Source organism: Alnus glutinosa, chromosome 12, assembly GCF_958979055.1.
Source record: "Alnus glutinosa chromosome 12, dhAlnGlut1.1, whole genome shotgun sequence".
NCBI classification, from domain to species: domain Eukaryota; kingdom Viridiplantae; phylum Streptophyta; class Magnoliopsida; order Fagales; family Betulaceae; genus Alnus; species Alnus glutinosa.
Genome location: NC_084897.1, coordinates 24359707 through 24375337, shown reverse-complemented (window position 1 = coordinate 24375337; position 15631 = coordinate 24359707). Strand labels below are relative to the sequence as shown.

General features: G+C 39.9%; 3 protein-coding genes across 3 annotated transcripts; 1 reads left to right on the top strand and 2 right to left on the bottom strand.

The window, feature by feature from the left end:
- Positions 1-196: 196 nt before the first annotated feature.
- On the bottom strand, positions 197-2042 carry LOC133852275 (vacuolar protein sorting-associated protein 51 homolog). Its single transcript, XM_062289001.1, has 6 exons — positions 1943-2042; positions 1376-1447; positions 1224-1274; positions 775-1002; positions 514-690; positions 197-367 (listed from the first exon to the last, which is right to left on the bottom strand). Exons 2-6 carry the CDS (start codon positions 1436-1438, stop codon positions 239-241), a joined length of 648 nt encoding a protein of 215 aa, XP_062144985.1. The 5' UTR covers positions 1439-1447; positions 1943-2042; the 3' UTR covers positions 197-238.
- A 1102-nt stretch (positions 2043-3144) lies between these two features.
- LOC133852702 (protein FAR1-RELATED SEQUENCE 8-like) lies at positions 3145-6699 on the bottom strand. Its single transcript, XM_062289460.1, has 9 exons — positions 6621-6699; positions 5932-6532; positions 5448-5742; positions 4290-5351; positions 4070-4189; positions 3914-3982; positions 3699-3824; positions 3319-3617; positions 3145-3229 (listed from the first exon to the last, which is right to left on the bottom strand). Exons 1-8 carry the CDS (start codon positions 6697-6699, stop codon positions 3339-3341), a joined length of 2631 nt encoding a protein of 876 aa, XP_062145444.1. The 3' UTR covers positions 3145-3229; positions 3319-3338.
- A 2252-nt stretch (positions 6700-8951) lies between these two features.
- Positions 8952-15003, top strand: LOC133851615 (peroxidase 72-like). The gene is made up of 4 exons (XM_062288108.1): positions 8952-9230; positions 9376-9567; positions 9656-9821; positions 14552-15003. The coding sequence occupies exons 1-4, from the start codon at positions 9006-9008 to the stop codon at positions 14962-14964; spliced, it is 996 nt and encodes a 331-aa protein (XP_062144092.1). The 5' UTR covers positions 8952-9005; the 3' UTR covers positions 14965-15003.
- The last annotated feature ends 628 nt before the right edge of the window (positions 15004-15631 follow it).

The following is a 15631-nucleotide window of genomic DNA, read 5'->3' as shown; positions in this document are numbered from 1 at the left end:
ACTACAGAACAGGCTAGTCTTAGCTTAATTAAACCCATGCCATACGCCTAATTAATTGATTCATGATGCAGTAGAAAGGACACAGGAAAACCATTTATTTTCAACCCTTTCTCATAAATTACTACAGACTTTGGTAATATAACCATCAAGTAAATGTAGGCCATTTCAAGGGCACTTGTATTTGTTGCCGTGAGAGACCAAGAATTAAAGGTCATTGTGATCACCGATCTCACCACCATCAGATGTTTATGGAGCGATTGGACTCTGATCCCTGTTTTTTTGCCAATTTTGCCTGTATAAGTTTGTCCAAAATGTGGGGTTCCAAAGGATTTGGATCCAGGCAACGCTCTGAAGCAGCAACAATCACCTGAGAGAGAGAGAGAGAGAAAGAGATCAGAGATGGTTTCCTAACTTTCCCCTTTATCTCTCTTGGAAAATATTTACACAATTTCTAATAGAAAAGTTATGGGAGGTCAAATGTTCAGAACCCATGGTCAAACTATTTTCTTTTACCTCATCAAGCAGAAAGTCAATGGCGGCTTCATCTTCAACAGTTTCCTTTAAAGAAGTCCTTAGGAACTGAATATCTAACTGTATTTGCTGGAATCCACTCCGATTGAAAGTCTGGAGTCGGACGAATTCTAGGAAACTTTTAAGGCACAATTTAACTACTGTTGTTACCACTGACTCCTGCAGTTTACAAGCGAGCTCAGTTCATGTTGTTGATGTGCCAATGCAATTATTTTCTCCACCAACACTAAGAGAACTCAGTACCTGTGTGTATTCAACTTTTGTGAAAATTTCAACTTTTTGCTTAAACAATTTTGCTAGATGAGTTTCCAAGAGCTGGCTCCTGGCCCTTTGGGTATTGGACCGACTCAGCCTTTCCTCTCGTAATGGATTGCTCCTTGATGAGGTAGTACTTCCATTGCTGTCATTGCGACGATGCCTTCGCAGCCCTTGAGGCAAAATCTGCTTTACTTCACCTTCTATTGCTTCGAGCTAGTAAAGAAGTCAAAGGAAGTTAAAGGTGTGTCTTGATTTTGCTGTGAATTAATTGGCATGTACGGGTTCATGCAATACAAGTTTAAATACTTGGGGTTTGCAGGAAAGTAACATTTATCAAAAACAGGCAGTCATACATACAATTCAGAAATCTTAACATTTAATTGGAAAGATATTAACCACAGAATTTAAACATGAAAATCAACAGATGTAATTACCTCTTGGAGAAATAAATCAACAAACATATGAACTTCTCTGGGCTCCTTATGCTGCACAAATTTTACGAATATCAGACAAGTTCAAAACCAAGCTATTCATATGGTGGGTATTTTCTTCAAATCAATGGAACATAGCCATAAAGCAAACTTACCTTGACCCAATTTGGTGTTGTAAACCTCTTCTTCAGGAGAAGTGATATCCTCTGAGTTCGCATATTTATATACTGGAAAGAAAAAATAAGATTATTATCTGTTGTCATATGTTTAAGCAACTGAATATAAAATATTCAAAACAGACCAAAGCCAAAGGCGCATACAAAAAAGATACGTCGGACAGTAAGTGGGAAATGGCATCACAAGGGTAACACTCTCAACGAACTCTTGATTAACCCAAATGGAATAAGGCATATTTACAGTTCCAAAGTGGATTTGTATTCTATAGACAGAGGCAGGCTAACATAAAGCCAATTTGCAATCCCCTATCTGGAAACCATCATCCTTTTTCAAAGCGACGGAATAAGTAATCAAAATCAAAGATCAACGTCATAAAATAGGTGCAGTATTCCTACTTTAGAAAATGAATGAACAAAAAGAGGACACATCAATGAGATGTAAGGAAAACATGATGTAATATCCTAATCCAAAACCCACATCATTGTTCCCTAATCTACTAGCCCAAATGAAACTAGAAACCAAACTACAGAAGTTTTAGCTCATACAAGGTGCAGAAACTTCTCTCCAGCTGAACGAAAAATTCGACAAATTTCCCCAGGAACAAAGGGAGGCCCATATTCGTAGCCTCTAGCACCTCAAACAAAATTTAACTCAAAACTTTTCAGCCTCTCCAAGGATAAGATTGAACTAACTCAAGCAAAGATGCTTGACTATTAAGATCTAATATTCAACATAACATGAAATATGCCAACCATCAATTTATTCTAAATATAAGAGTCTATGCCACTTTAAGGTGTTTCTATGTCCCAAGCAATAAACCAGCAGCTAACTCGTGGGACAGAGTTCTTTATCATTTTCTGTTCTTTTTTATTTTTATTTATTTATTTAAACACAAATCAATCCGTGTTTTTTAATGTCTTTCCTTTCGGATCAAATTGGAAAATTAAGATTTTCTTGGAAAAATTACAGTATAAATAACCTGAGATATTATGTAGAAGATGAGAAAATGTGCTGGCAACATACTGCCTGAGAGCAACCTTGGCAGCCTGAAACCATACAGGGGCAAATCAGTGGTACCAATTCATCCTTCAACAGGAAATCATTAAGAACATATAATGATAGGGGAGGGCAGAAGAAATGCAAGCACAGATTAACATCAATCAATAGTTCAGATGATTTTCAAAGAAAAACCTCCAAAGAATAATCAGGGAGAGCAGCCTCATGTAACACTTCATCCATCAGGAGTACATCTGTCCAAATAATTCCTACATGCAAATTGGCAATCATCGCAAGAAATGCAAAATGATAAGGAAATGACTTTAAATTATAATATTGAATTATTTTCATTAAACCTGCAATATAACTGATAAGAGAGCTACGGTCGAATTTATTCCATAATTAGCAAATACTATTTTTTTAAAGCACCATTCTACATTTCATAGACCATCATTCGAAGGAAGCAAAAGAAACCCTCTCATATCCCTAGTGGACTACAAACAGCCAATTGGAAGACACTACACCTAGCATTCAATAGGTAATGACACAAATGCAGCAAATGAGGTAATAACAAAACCGTATTTAGGGAATCACTAACATAATATACATAAAACTACATATACATGTATTTATAGAATAACATACACCATCCAAAATTCACCTCAACCTCTTTAGCTAGTACAAAACATATATGAACATCTTATAAGAACAACAAAAAAAGTAAAATAAAATAAAATAATGGAGTCAATCTTCATTACAACTCCATTACATCCAGGAGTCCATCTGAAAGCTAGCTCCATCCATTACAACTCCCACACAAAATATTCATTTTAGCTCTGCAAGAAAACACATACATATTATAAAACAAGACCATTATATTGTTCTGAAGAAAACATAACGATAACTAAAATAATAAATCAAATACCATTAACTATCATTTTTGTCTCAAGGTGGAAGTAAACCATTCATCAGAAGACGTATAGTTGACCGCACAGCATCAGTAATTGTGGGCATGACACTTATATGGTTGAGTGCGGCATAAACTTGATTGAAGATGGGCCGCACATGCATTTCAATTGCCGGATCAGTTGGGATTATGGAATTAAAAACGTGTGTCATCCAAGCAATTATTACGGCTGGCTTGGTATTGATACAATATGGTAAAAACCACAACAATTGAACCAATACTTCTTGACTCAAAGGGAGAGGATCCATAGTCAAGACCTGAAAATCAACTTTAATATTCAGACATCTAAAATCTAAAATGGATGCATTTTAATAACACAATACTATCAAGTGATTTACCTGGGAGCAAATCCAATTCACAATTGACACATCACGCATTTGTAAGGCTGTAGTTAAAGCCTCTTGGTATTTGTGTTGGCTTATCATTGTGGACAACAGATTTATGGGGTCAATCGACAAATTCACCTAATGAATGCACGCATGATTCGTTTCTCTTATTGTACGCATATAAATTCTAATCGAGAAACAATGACTTTAAAAAACACAAATTATACCTGAGAAAGAATAGAATGATGGTGACCACTGAAGGTGTGAGCAACTGTCGATGACGAAGCGACGGAATCCTGCAAAAACAAACATTAAATATCCTCGTGAAATATCAAATAATTATCAAAAATCAACTAATAAATAAAGAGATATTGGATAATCACCTGAGTACTATGATCGTGAGTTGCAGAAGGTACAGAAGGCAACGGAGATTGAGTTGCAGAAGGTACAGAAGGCAACGGAGATTGACTAGTATTGCCTTGATTTTCCGTTGATTTCGAGGCCTACAATTAAGAATGGTTTATGCAATGTGGGAAAGCACACATGTTTTTAAGCAAGTAAAATGTGGACATAAATATTTAAAAAAATAAAGAAATCACTAACTTGATTTTTTCGTCTCTTCGTTTTAGCATTGTTGTCTCTTGGTGGCTTGCTTGATACATTAGATTTCTTTACCACTGTTTCTATAACAGACACCTTTCTCTTTGTTCTTGGCCTCCCTTTACAAGTAACCTTATGAGGACTAAGCACCTTTTGACAACTAACAGTAGCTGGAATGCCAGAAGCTTGATTTTCGCAACGCCACAACTCCTTCATTTGATCAATTCTTTTCATTAGTTCCATGCAACGTTCCTCAGTGTTTTCTGATGCGAGCGACAGTAATTCCTCAAAATTGTTTCTCACCTTGTCATATATTTGGGCATGTGGATTATCACCAATGGCATCATAACTACTCTTAACCTTCGAGTACTCTCGCTTAATATCCTTCCTCCATCTATCAAGAACATATCTTTGTGGCAAAGTTGTCACTTTCTTTGTCCGTAACACGGAAAGTGAATGCTTACATAAGATGCCTCTTACTTCAAACAATGCACATGTGCACTTCACTTCCAATTCATCTTCATTGAAGTAAACAAGAAATATTTTTTCTATTAAGTGGTCTCCAACGACAACATATTCAATAACTTCAAACGTGGAAATTGCACCTTCACTTTTGAGATGAGAGTTATTACAGGACATCATTTTCACAAACTGCTCATGTACTTCTTTGAACTTCGCATTTGTGTAGACAACTTGAAACTGTTTCTCTAACGGCAAGGCGCTTATACATGAGATTGTGCGATTGAAAGAATCAAAATCAGCACGTGCCTCACTCTCGACCATTCTCCTCAAAGCATTATCATATTCATCAACAAATTCTTTTAATGTGGTTCGTGAGTGCACGTAACCATCAAAAAATGCGTTCATACTTTCACTTCGCTGTGTAGTGTTCATTCCCGCCCAAAACGTATCTTTCATGTATGCCGGCACCCAAAATGTCTTATCCTTATATAACCCATTCAACCATGCATTATCATGAAGGTTATACTTCTCCAGTAGATCTTTCCAGTTTTCCTCATATTCTTCACATGTTTGAGAGTCATACAAACATTTATTTATGGCACTCTTAATGCCATCAAAATTAGCATGTGATCCAAACTTTTCAGGGAATTTTTTCATAATGTGCCACATACAATATCTATGTCGACTTTCAGGAAAAACAATAGCAATTGCATTTTTCATAGCTCTATCCTGGTCTGTTATAATTGCTTTAGGGGCTTGGCCATTCATGCACTCCAACCAACATTTAAACAACCACACAAATGTGTCTGTATCCTCGCTTGAAATTAGTCCTGCCCCCAAAAGTATAGATTGACCATGATGATTCACTCCTACAAAAGGAGCAAATGGCATGTCATAGCTATTGGTCAAATACGTTGTGTCAAACGTAATAACATCTCCAAAGTAATCGTATGCTGCCCTACTCCGTGCATCCGCCCAAAAAACATTTCGTAACCTACAATCATCATCCATATCTATCATAAAGTAGAAGCCATTATTTTGCTTTTGCATTCTTCTGAAGTAATCACAAAGTGCTTGGGCACCCCCTTTACCAAGACGGAGTTCTTTTGCCTTATTAATATAATTCCGACAATCTCTCTCTCCAAAAGAAAGACTCTCAAACCCCCCACTTTCAACGACTAACGAATTGAAATTCTTACTCAGACGTATTCCTGCTCTATCATTTAGCTCAAGTCTTCTTTTTGCAGCATCATTGATTTTCCTATTGCTTCTAAAAAATCTTGCTTTACCCGGACTTAACGAATGATTATGCGTCAACTCAACTTTACTCAAAAACCACGTTCCATCACCACATAATTTCGCACAAATCCTAGCACCACACCTTGTTCTATTAGTTGTTGGAATTGGCTTCGCAACATCATTTGTAGCTCGCTCGTCACCTCCACGAGTACATATAAGCACTACGTAACTTTTTCTGCCATTCGTTTTTCTCGAAGTTCTATGAGCTACACCAAACCCAGCTTGCTTAGCATACCTCCTATAATAAGAGCAAACTTCTTCTATTGAACTGAAAGTCATTAATGACTTCGGTTCTTCAATTTTCTCATCATCCTTTAACACCACAGGTAAGACCACATTTTCCTCCTTATCACTCAACTCTTCATCTGAACTAAAAGTCATTAAATCCTTTGGTTCTTCAACTTTCTCATCATCCTTATCACTCAACTCTTCATCTGAAATAAACGTCGTTAAATCCTTCGGTTCTTCAATTTTGTCACCCACATCTATCCAAAAAAGAATACCAAGTGTATTTATAAAAAAAGCCTAGAATAATAATAAAGAAATAAAAACAAAAAAAGTCAAAAATCTAACCATTTTGATGGTCGTCTTGTTGGGTTAAAGCACCGTCAAATTGACCCTCGGTATCCAATCGTGAACTTGAAGAGTCCATTTTGGAAAATGCTATATTAAAAAGCACTACAAGTTAGTTGAATGGAAAAAATGTAAGAATTTGTTAATAATAATAAAATTCTATTACACATTAGAGAATTGTAGAAAAAATAAGACTAGACATGAAGAAAATTATAGTCAAATTTATTAGAGATGAGGGATTCAAGGTGGAAGAAAATTATAGTCAAATTTTTGTAATAGCATGCTAATTTAACACCACTTCTAATCCTAACTCATGGTGATCCCATCCACAACAAATTGAAGTTGGCTTGTCCATCGTATGGTTAGAAAAATCAATGCAAAGGACAACAGGGCATTTAATTTCGACGTACGACCAAATGCGAATACTTCCAAAGTAGATATTTGATAAGTGTTTTGAGTTTTGAAAAATATAAAATTTGAGAGGATAAGCTTGAAAAAAGTATTCTGAGGTCCAGAAATGAAAATTAGTTTGCTAAAATTTTGAAAAACCAGAAAATGATAAACATTTTTACAACTAATGTTTCGTTTTTTTGATGATTTTTGGTTTTTTTTTTTTTTTGAAGCTTAGTAGAATTCTTTCAATTGTAAAATAATATTGATGATTTTTGGTTTTTTTTTTTTTTTTTGAAGCTTAGTAGAATTCTTTCAATTGTAATGTAATGACCACAAAATGGCAGCAAATCACATGATCATTGTTGCTGCAATTTCTTGGGGCCAAAAATAAAAAGGTACTTAACCCAAAAATTAAATCCAAACCTTTTAAAAAACAAAAAAAAAAATTCTGTAAATTTTTTACAACACCTGAGCCAAATGGATCCCCAAAAATAAAAAGGTACTTAACCCAACGTGATTACATGAACATGTTTTGATGCAAGAGAATGAGTGCATTATCATTATTATCATTATTCAACATGGGCCAAACACTTTCAAAATATGGCATCTCAGTCAACAAGTGCTAAGGGATTGGGAATGAGAATTTTCAATATTCATCATAGGGAAGGCAATGATGTTGTTTAAGACAAAATTTCTGCCATCATTGCTCAAATGATGTCGAGCAAAGGCCTTTCTTCCTTCCATTTTACAAACAAACAAATAAAACTAGCCAGTAAATTAGTCCAAAACAAAGAGTGACGACCACAGCAAGAAGATGAAACAGAGAAGAGAAAGGTTAGAAAGGATGACGGAATAAGGATGAACCTCAACTTCACGGAAGGCTCTCAAAATATCTTGTTAAATACTCGGTATTATTTTTATGTCATATTATAATACAAAAAAAAAAAAAAAAAAAAAATGAGTCTTACAACAGGAACACGGCGAGACAGAGGGAGGGGGTTGCTCCAAAGAGAGAGAGATCCTTTTTTATGGGGACGCCGGAGTGGGGACGCCGGACGACGGAGGACGCCTACCGCCAAGAGAGAAGCCGGCGACGTCACTGACCGGAGAGCAGATCTGTACGGAGAGAGGGAGAGAGCGGAAGCACCGGACAACGGACGACGGAGAAGGGCACCGGACGACGGAACCGCCGGACGACGAAGCCGGCGACGTCACTGACCGGAGAGCAGATATATGCCGGGGAGAGGGAGAGAGCCGGCGACGTCACTGACCGGAGAGCAGATATATGCCGGAGTGGCTGGGAGAGAGCCGGCGACGTCACTGACCGGAGGCGGACGACGGACGACGCTCCACGGAGAAAAATCAGATCTTCACGGGCAGAGAGATTTCAGAGAGAGAGAGAGAGGTTTCAGAGAGAGAGAGATGTCTTCGTGGGAAATTTGAAATTTGAGGATTTTCAGTGTATAGATCATTTCTAGCAGAGCGTGAACGAAAGTACAAAAAAAAACAATAAAATATGAATGCCACGTAGGCGTGTTGTGAAAGTGTTGTGGAAGAGTAGTGTGTAGATCATATCTCCTCGATGTTTTCAGCTAGGAGCTATGATAGGCAGGGGACACTCATCCGTCCCCTGTCCTACTTTTAATAATATAATAATATATTATATTACTTTTTCATTTATTTTCTTTGATTTTATCACTTTTTGCTTATATAATATATTATTATATTATTAAAAGTAGGACAGGGGACGGATGAGTGTCCCCTGCCTACCATTTCCCTTCAGCTAGTTAGCTACCGACTCCAACTTTTTTGTTCCCTTCCCCCACATTTTACTCTTCTCTCCCTGCGTCTCTTATCTCTCAAGACTTTGTCAAAATGTCTACGAAGTTTCCTCTATAAATATATCCACAAGCCATTCATCACCTCTCATCATTGCAGGTATTGATAATTTCTCTGCATCAGGGTATTTTGACAAAAAAAGATACAGCAATAATGTCTCGGTTTACGAGTTTTCTCCTGGTCCTTTCTCTTTTTGCCTTTGCTCCCCTTTGCTTCGCTAGCAAGAAATATGGGGGTTACCTGTTCCCACAGTTTTATGACCATTCCTGCCCAAGAGCTCAACAGATCGTCAAGTCCGTCGTCGCCAAGGCTGTAGCCAAAGAAGCCCGCATGGCAGCTTCTTTGCTTAGGCTTGAGTTCCACGATTGCTTTGTCCAGGTCTCTCTCATTTTTGCCCATGCACGTCACCTTATAAGCAAAGCTATTTATACTTTTATATAACTGCTGTAAAATTGAAGCTGTCACGTTATTTTCACTGAGTAAAACTCTTTATAGTGGCTGATTTACTGGACACATATTGCAGGGCTGTGATGCATCGATACTGCTAGACAGCAGTGGGAGCATAACCAGTGAGAAGAGGTCAAATCCTAACAGGAATTCAGCACGAGGGTTTGAGGTCCTAGACGAGATCAAATCTGCTTTGGAGAAAGAGTGCCCTCATACAGTTTCTTGTGCTGATATTTTATCTCTTGCTGCTAGAGATTCCACCGTTCTAGTAAGTAGTACACTAGTACTGTAGTATTTCATAACCTTGTCGTACTTTTGCACGACAAAATAATAATCACAATCTTTTGAATATTTAGTCCGGCGGACCCAGCTGGGAGGTCCCACTGGGAAGAAGGGACTCCAGAAGTGCGAGCTTGAGTGGCTCCAACAACAACATTCCTGCTCCAAACAACACATTCCAGACCATCCTCACCAAGTTCAAGAGACAAGGGCTTGATGTTGTTGATCTTGTTACACTATCTGGTAATTGAAGAGCTTAATTAATAATGTTTCTAGCTTTTTGGCCATAATTTGGTGTTCCTTAATCTTAAGAATGTGGTTAATTTTGTTATGAATAATGGTTGATATGTGGGACATGTGGGGGCATGTGGGTGGAAATGGTAGATAATATATACTAAGAATGCACCAGAAAATATAATCTATTAGAGGGCATAAAAACATACTTATGATATTATGTTAAAATATATAAAAGAAAATAAATAATAGAAGATAGAACACACGAAAATACTGTTGTTTGACCTACACCAATGTTTCTTGACGACTTTGATTTCGGTACGTCTTTTGTTTTCTTAAGTCAAATACAATAACAAAAAAACAAAAAAATTTCTTTGGCTATGTTTGGTAACTTTTTTCTCCGCCCTACTTTTTATATTTCATTAGTCACTTTATCCCATCAATCACTTTTTTTTACTTAAAAAAAATTCATATCAACTATCTTTACAAAAAAACAACCAAAAACACAAAAAACTATTTTTGCCTTAATTTACAACGCATCAAAACACTTGTTTAAACCAAAAAAAAAAACAGCTTCAGGAATTCAGTTGATGTTTTGTTGTGCTTAATTTATAAGAAAAGTTTTACTACTCATGGCTGAAGTTTTAGCAATTGTAATATACAGGGTGTTGGGGATAAATCCCACTCAACCCGATCCAAAGAAGAGATTCAAAAGTCAAATAAGATCCAAACAGATAAGAATAATGATCAGATAAGAATAATGATCATATCAAAAGTCTAAGAAGATATCAGATTGAAAGTCTAAGAAGATATCAAATTAGAAGTCTAGTAAATGATTAAAGTCCAATTAGAACTCTGACAGCAGTTCTAGATCAACAAGGAGCAGGAGTCCTAATCCAGGTTTGACTCCACCTCTATGCCTATAAATAGGCTCATACCCCAGGTATAAACTAAGACTCAGTTTTTATGCATAGAGTATTATTTTTCTTACATAAGCTAATTTAGGCATCGGAGCGGGACCCCCGGAAGGGTCCCTAGGTTTTGTTGTTTTGCAAAGTTATTTAGAAGCGTGAAGAACATCAAAGGAACGTGCAGATTCACACCATACCGGAAACTGTACCAACAGTTTGGTGCCGTCTGTGGGAACGATTATTCGTTCCTCATAAAAGAAAAAGAAGATCCAGCATGGTGATGAACACACGTTCCGGAAGCCAGACCAATCGACAGCCCGTGGCCCCACAGGAACCGGTTATTCAGAATAATTTGCAGCCTCCACCGAACCCTCCCCCGGGGGGTGGAGATCAAGATCGCATAGCAGCGTTGGAAGCCCAGATTGAATCCATAACATAGCGGAATGCCGAGTTGCTGCGAAGGAGGCCGGAACAGCCCAATCCCGAGATGAACAGGGATGAGCGTGAGGAAGAAGATCACAACAGCAACATTAATCCTCGGAGGGAGGGTGACCACCAAGGAGATCTGAGCAGAGTTATTGCCGAGCTGGAGAGAAGGTGCACGTACATGGAGATGGTAAGAAAGGACAAAAGCAGATCCGTAATGGTGGACAAGCTCCTAATGGGTACAGACTCACCCTTCACCAGACGGGTGGCAGACTATCAGCTTCCCGATAAGTTTAAGGTACCCCAAATTCTAAGTTATGCAGGAGACAGAGATCCCTTGGATCACCTAGAGAATTTCAAAGCTCATCTAGACCTTCATGGGACACCCGATGAAGTAGCATGTCGTGCCTTCCCTCTTACTCTTTCGGGGAATGCCTGAGACTGGTTCAGGAAGCTGCCCCCGAATTCCGTTGATCAGTTCAAGGAATTGTCCAAGATATTCCTAACGGAGTTCTTGGCTTTCCGGACAAGGAAGAAGCCTTCGGGATATTTGCTATCATTGCACCAGCAGGGCAACGAGAGTCTTAAGGAGTTTATGGCTCGGTTCAACCGAGAGAAGGCTACGGTCGAAGATCCGACCGAGGATATGATCTTTGCTGCCATTTATCAGGGAATTTCACCCGAGGAGCCTTTGATGAAAAAGTTGATCCGGAAGCAACCGAGTACCTTGCAGGGCCTCATTGTGACGTCCCACATCGCCTGGGAATGAGGATGTGCTTATATGTATAAATGCACCCTTTATGACACAACGCGTTTTAAAGCCGTGATGGCCATGAACCGATCAGAACTCTGCAGTTAAGCGTGATGCTGCGAGAGCAATCTCAGGATGGGTGACCTCCTGGGAAGTTCTGTTTGGGGAGCCAAAAGCGGACAATATTGTGTCATTGGGGGTGGGTCGTTACAAATGGTATCAGAGCCATTGCCCAGCCTGAGATGGTGGGAGCGTGCACAAGCCCAAGAGGGTTGCCGGCGGGCACTCGCTGGGATGCCAAGAATGGGGTGATCCCATGAGGGTCGCCAGCGAGGACGCTGGGTCCCAAGGGGGGGTGCTTGTGACGACCCACATCGCCTGGGAATGAGGATGTGCTTATATGTATAAATGCACCCTTTATGACACAACGCGTTTTAAAGCCGTGATGGCCATGAACCGATCAGAACTCCGCAATTAAGCGTGCTGCTGCGAGAGCAATCTCATGATGGGTGACCTCCTGGGAAGTTCTGTTTGGGGAGCCAAAAGCGGACAATATTGTGTCATTGGGGGTGGGTCGTTACACTCATGGATAAGGTAGAAGAATTCATTAATTAGGAAGAGACGCTGAAGTGTATGGCCAGCTCTAGACTACCCCGAGAGACAGCCCCAGAAAAGAAAAGGAAAGAATTCAGGAAAGCTGATGGGGAAGAGCAGAGGCAGGTAAAGAAGTTCAAAGATTACAACTTTACACCTCTCAATGCCGAGATATCAGAAGTCCTCATGGAGATCAAGAGAGATCCGGCGTTTCGGGAACCGCAAAAGATACCAGGTAATCCTCCTTATAGGAATGCAGGGAAGTATTGTGATTTCCATAAACAAGCAGGTCATTACACCGAGGGGTGCGTAACCCTAAGGTTGTTAATAGAAGAATTCATAAAGAATGGCAAGCTAGTTCGGTTCTTGGGAGAGCGACGGAACCATCCAGGAAATAACAAGCCTCGGAATCATCAGGACTATCAGCCTCGAGATCAACAGCCACGGGATTACTATCCCCGAGACCGTCCTCAGCTAGATGAGAGGCATCAAGAGAATGCTCCCCGAGATGACATAGAACGAAGAGAGGACCGAAGAAGCAGAAGCCCACAGCATAAAGAGCCGAGGCAACAGCAGTATTTGCCCGTGATCCCATAAAAAGAACTCTCGGGAATTTCAGGCTTGCTTTTATTTTTTAGTATTTATATTTGCAAAGAACTAGACTTTTATTTTTAATTCAGACTAGACAGAAAATTCCCCAGATTTTGGGAATAAGTATTTTCAGAATAAATGAATAAAACTGACTTAAGCATCGGAGTGTTCCCGGTCTAGGGGGACCGGGAACCCGTTGATGTCGCTTCTTTTGCAGGCAAAAACTCTCGGATCAGTTCTACCCGAGAGTCTCGGATCAGTCCTAGCCGAGTGCAAGAAGAAATCTCTCGGATCAGTCCTAGCCGAGAGTCTCGGATTAGTCCTAGCCGAGTATAAGAAGAAACTTCTCTGACCAGTCCTAGCCGAGAAGGAGGCTCTCGGATCAGTCCTAGCCGAGAGCAAGAAAAAACTTCTCGGATCAGTTCTAGCCGAGAGCAAGAAGAAACTTCTCGGATCAGTCCTAGCCGAGAAGGAGCCTCTCGGATCAGTCCTAGCCGAGAGCAAGAAGAAACTTCTCGGATCAGTCCTAGCCGAGAAGGAGCCTCTCGGATCAGTCCTAGCCGAGAGCAAGAAGAAAAACTCTCGGATCAGTCCTAGCCGAGACCAAGAAGAAAACTCTCGGATCAGTCATAACCGAGAGCAAGAAAAAACTTCTCGGATCAGTCCTAGCCGAGAAGGAGCCTCTCGGATCAGTCCTAGCCGAGAGAAAGAAGAAAACTCTCGGATCAGTCCTAGCCGAGAGCAAGAAGAAAGGGGGGTCGGATTTAACCCTCGATTTTTGCAGGTTTTTCAGGAGTTAGCCATTCCAAGAGACAGGGAGAAAACCCTGAGGAAAACACAAGAAAGTAATGGGGGGTTAAGATTTAACCCTCAGGTTTTGCAGGTTAGCAAGTTTTCAGAATGAGACAAAGATCGGGTTTCCTTAGACATGGAATTCTCATTATTCAAGCAAGCTTCGGATAAGGGAATTGGGGGGTAACTGTTGGGGATAAATCTCACTCAACCCGATCCAAAGAGGAGATTCAAAAATCAAATAAGGTCCAAACAGATAAGAATAATGATCAGATAAGAATAATGATCATATCAGAAGTCTAAGAAGATATCAGATCAGAAGTCTAAGAAGATATCAGATTGGAAGTCGAAGAAGATATCCAATTAGAAGTCTAGTAAAGGATTAAAGTCCAATTAGAACTCTGACAGCAGTTCTAGATCAACAAGGAGCAGGAGTCCTAATCCAGGTTTGACTCCACCTCTATGCCTATAAATAGGCTCATACCCCAGGTATAAACTAAGACTCAGTTTTTATGCATAGAGTATTATTTTTCTTACATAAGCTAATTTAGGCATCGGAGCGGGACCCCCGGAAGGATCCCTAGGTTTTGTTGTTTTGCAGAGTTATTTAGAAGCGTGAAGAACATCAAAGGAACATGCAGATTCACACCATACCGGAAACTGTACCAACACAGGGAGCCACACCATAGGAAATGCCCGGTGCACCAGCTTCAGGCAGAGACTCTACAACCAGTCAGGCAACGGGCAACCTGACTACACACTTGACCAATCATATGTTGCCCAATTGCGTGGAAGATGCCCAAGATCCGGCGGTGACAGTAACCTGTTTTTCTTGGACTTTGTCAGCCCAACAAAGTTTGACAACAGTTACTTCAAGAACATATTGGCTTACAAAGGCCTCTTAAGCTCTGACCAAGTTCTCTTCACAAAGAATGAAGCATCCAGGGAACTGGTGAAGAAGTACGCGGAGAACAACCAGCTCTTCTTTGAGCAGTTCGCCAAGTCCATGGTTAAGTTGGGAAACATTTCTCCGTTGACAGGTTCAAGGGGAGAGATTAGAAAGAACTGCAGGAAGATTAACTCTTGATATATGCCGGAGTACTATCCTGGTGCAGTTCCGGCCGGCCAGCTGAGAGTTTAATAAAAGTTGTCTGTAGAGAGAAGGCGGATAGTCTCTCTTTAAAAAAAAACTTGTACGCAGAGTTAGGTCACCAAAGTTAAGAGGGGTCATATATATGGATGTTTTTTCTTTTTTTCTTTTTTGAAGGGAAAAGAGAAAATCTCATTAATCACTCCAGAGGGTAACAGATTACAATCAAACTGAGACAAAGCTCAGAAACCATCAAATTGACACAAGCTCAGAACAACACAGGGACTCACATTATAGGTACCCCGTTACAGTTACAGTTACCCTAAAAAATACAGATTATACCAACAATTGCTACGAATAAGCCTAGCCAACAGAAAGGTGCCTCTGCGATAACATAGAAACTGCTACTTGCGCTATGGAGTCAGTCAAAACAATCTGTGCACAAAGCAATGACTAGGAAAGATTGACACAGAGCAAAAGTTAAGTACAATCTGAAAAAACAACAAAACCACCCAACAGAAGCACCCGTCAGAGGAGCTGCCGTCGGCGCCGACGCGTGTGGCACACGCGCCACCGTTGAGCCTCACCCTCCCAAGACCCGTAACACCCCAGCACACCGGAACCACCAAACACGCCAAACGGGACAGAGCGTAGCTCTCACGCG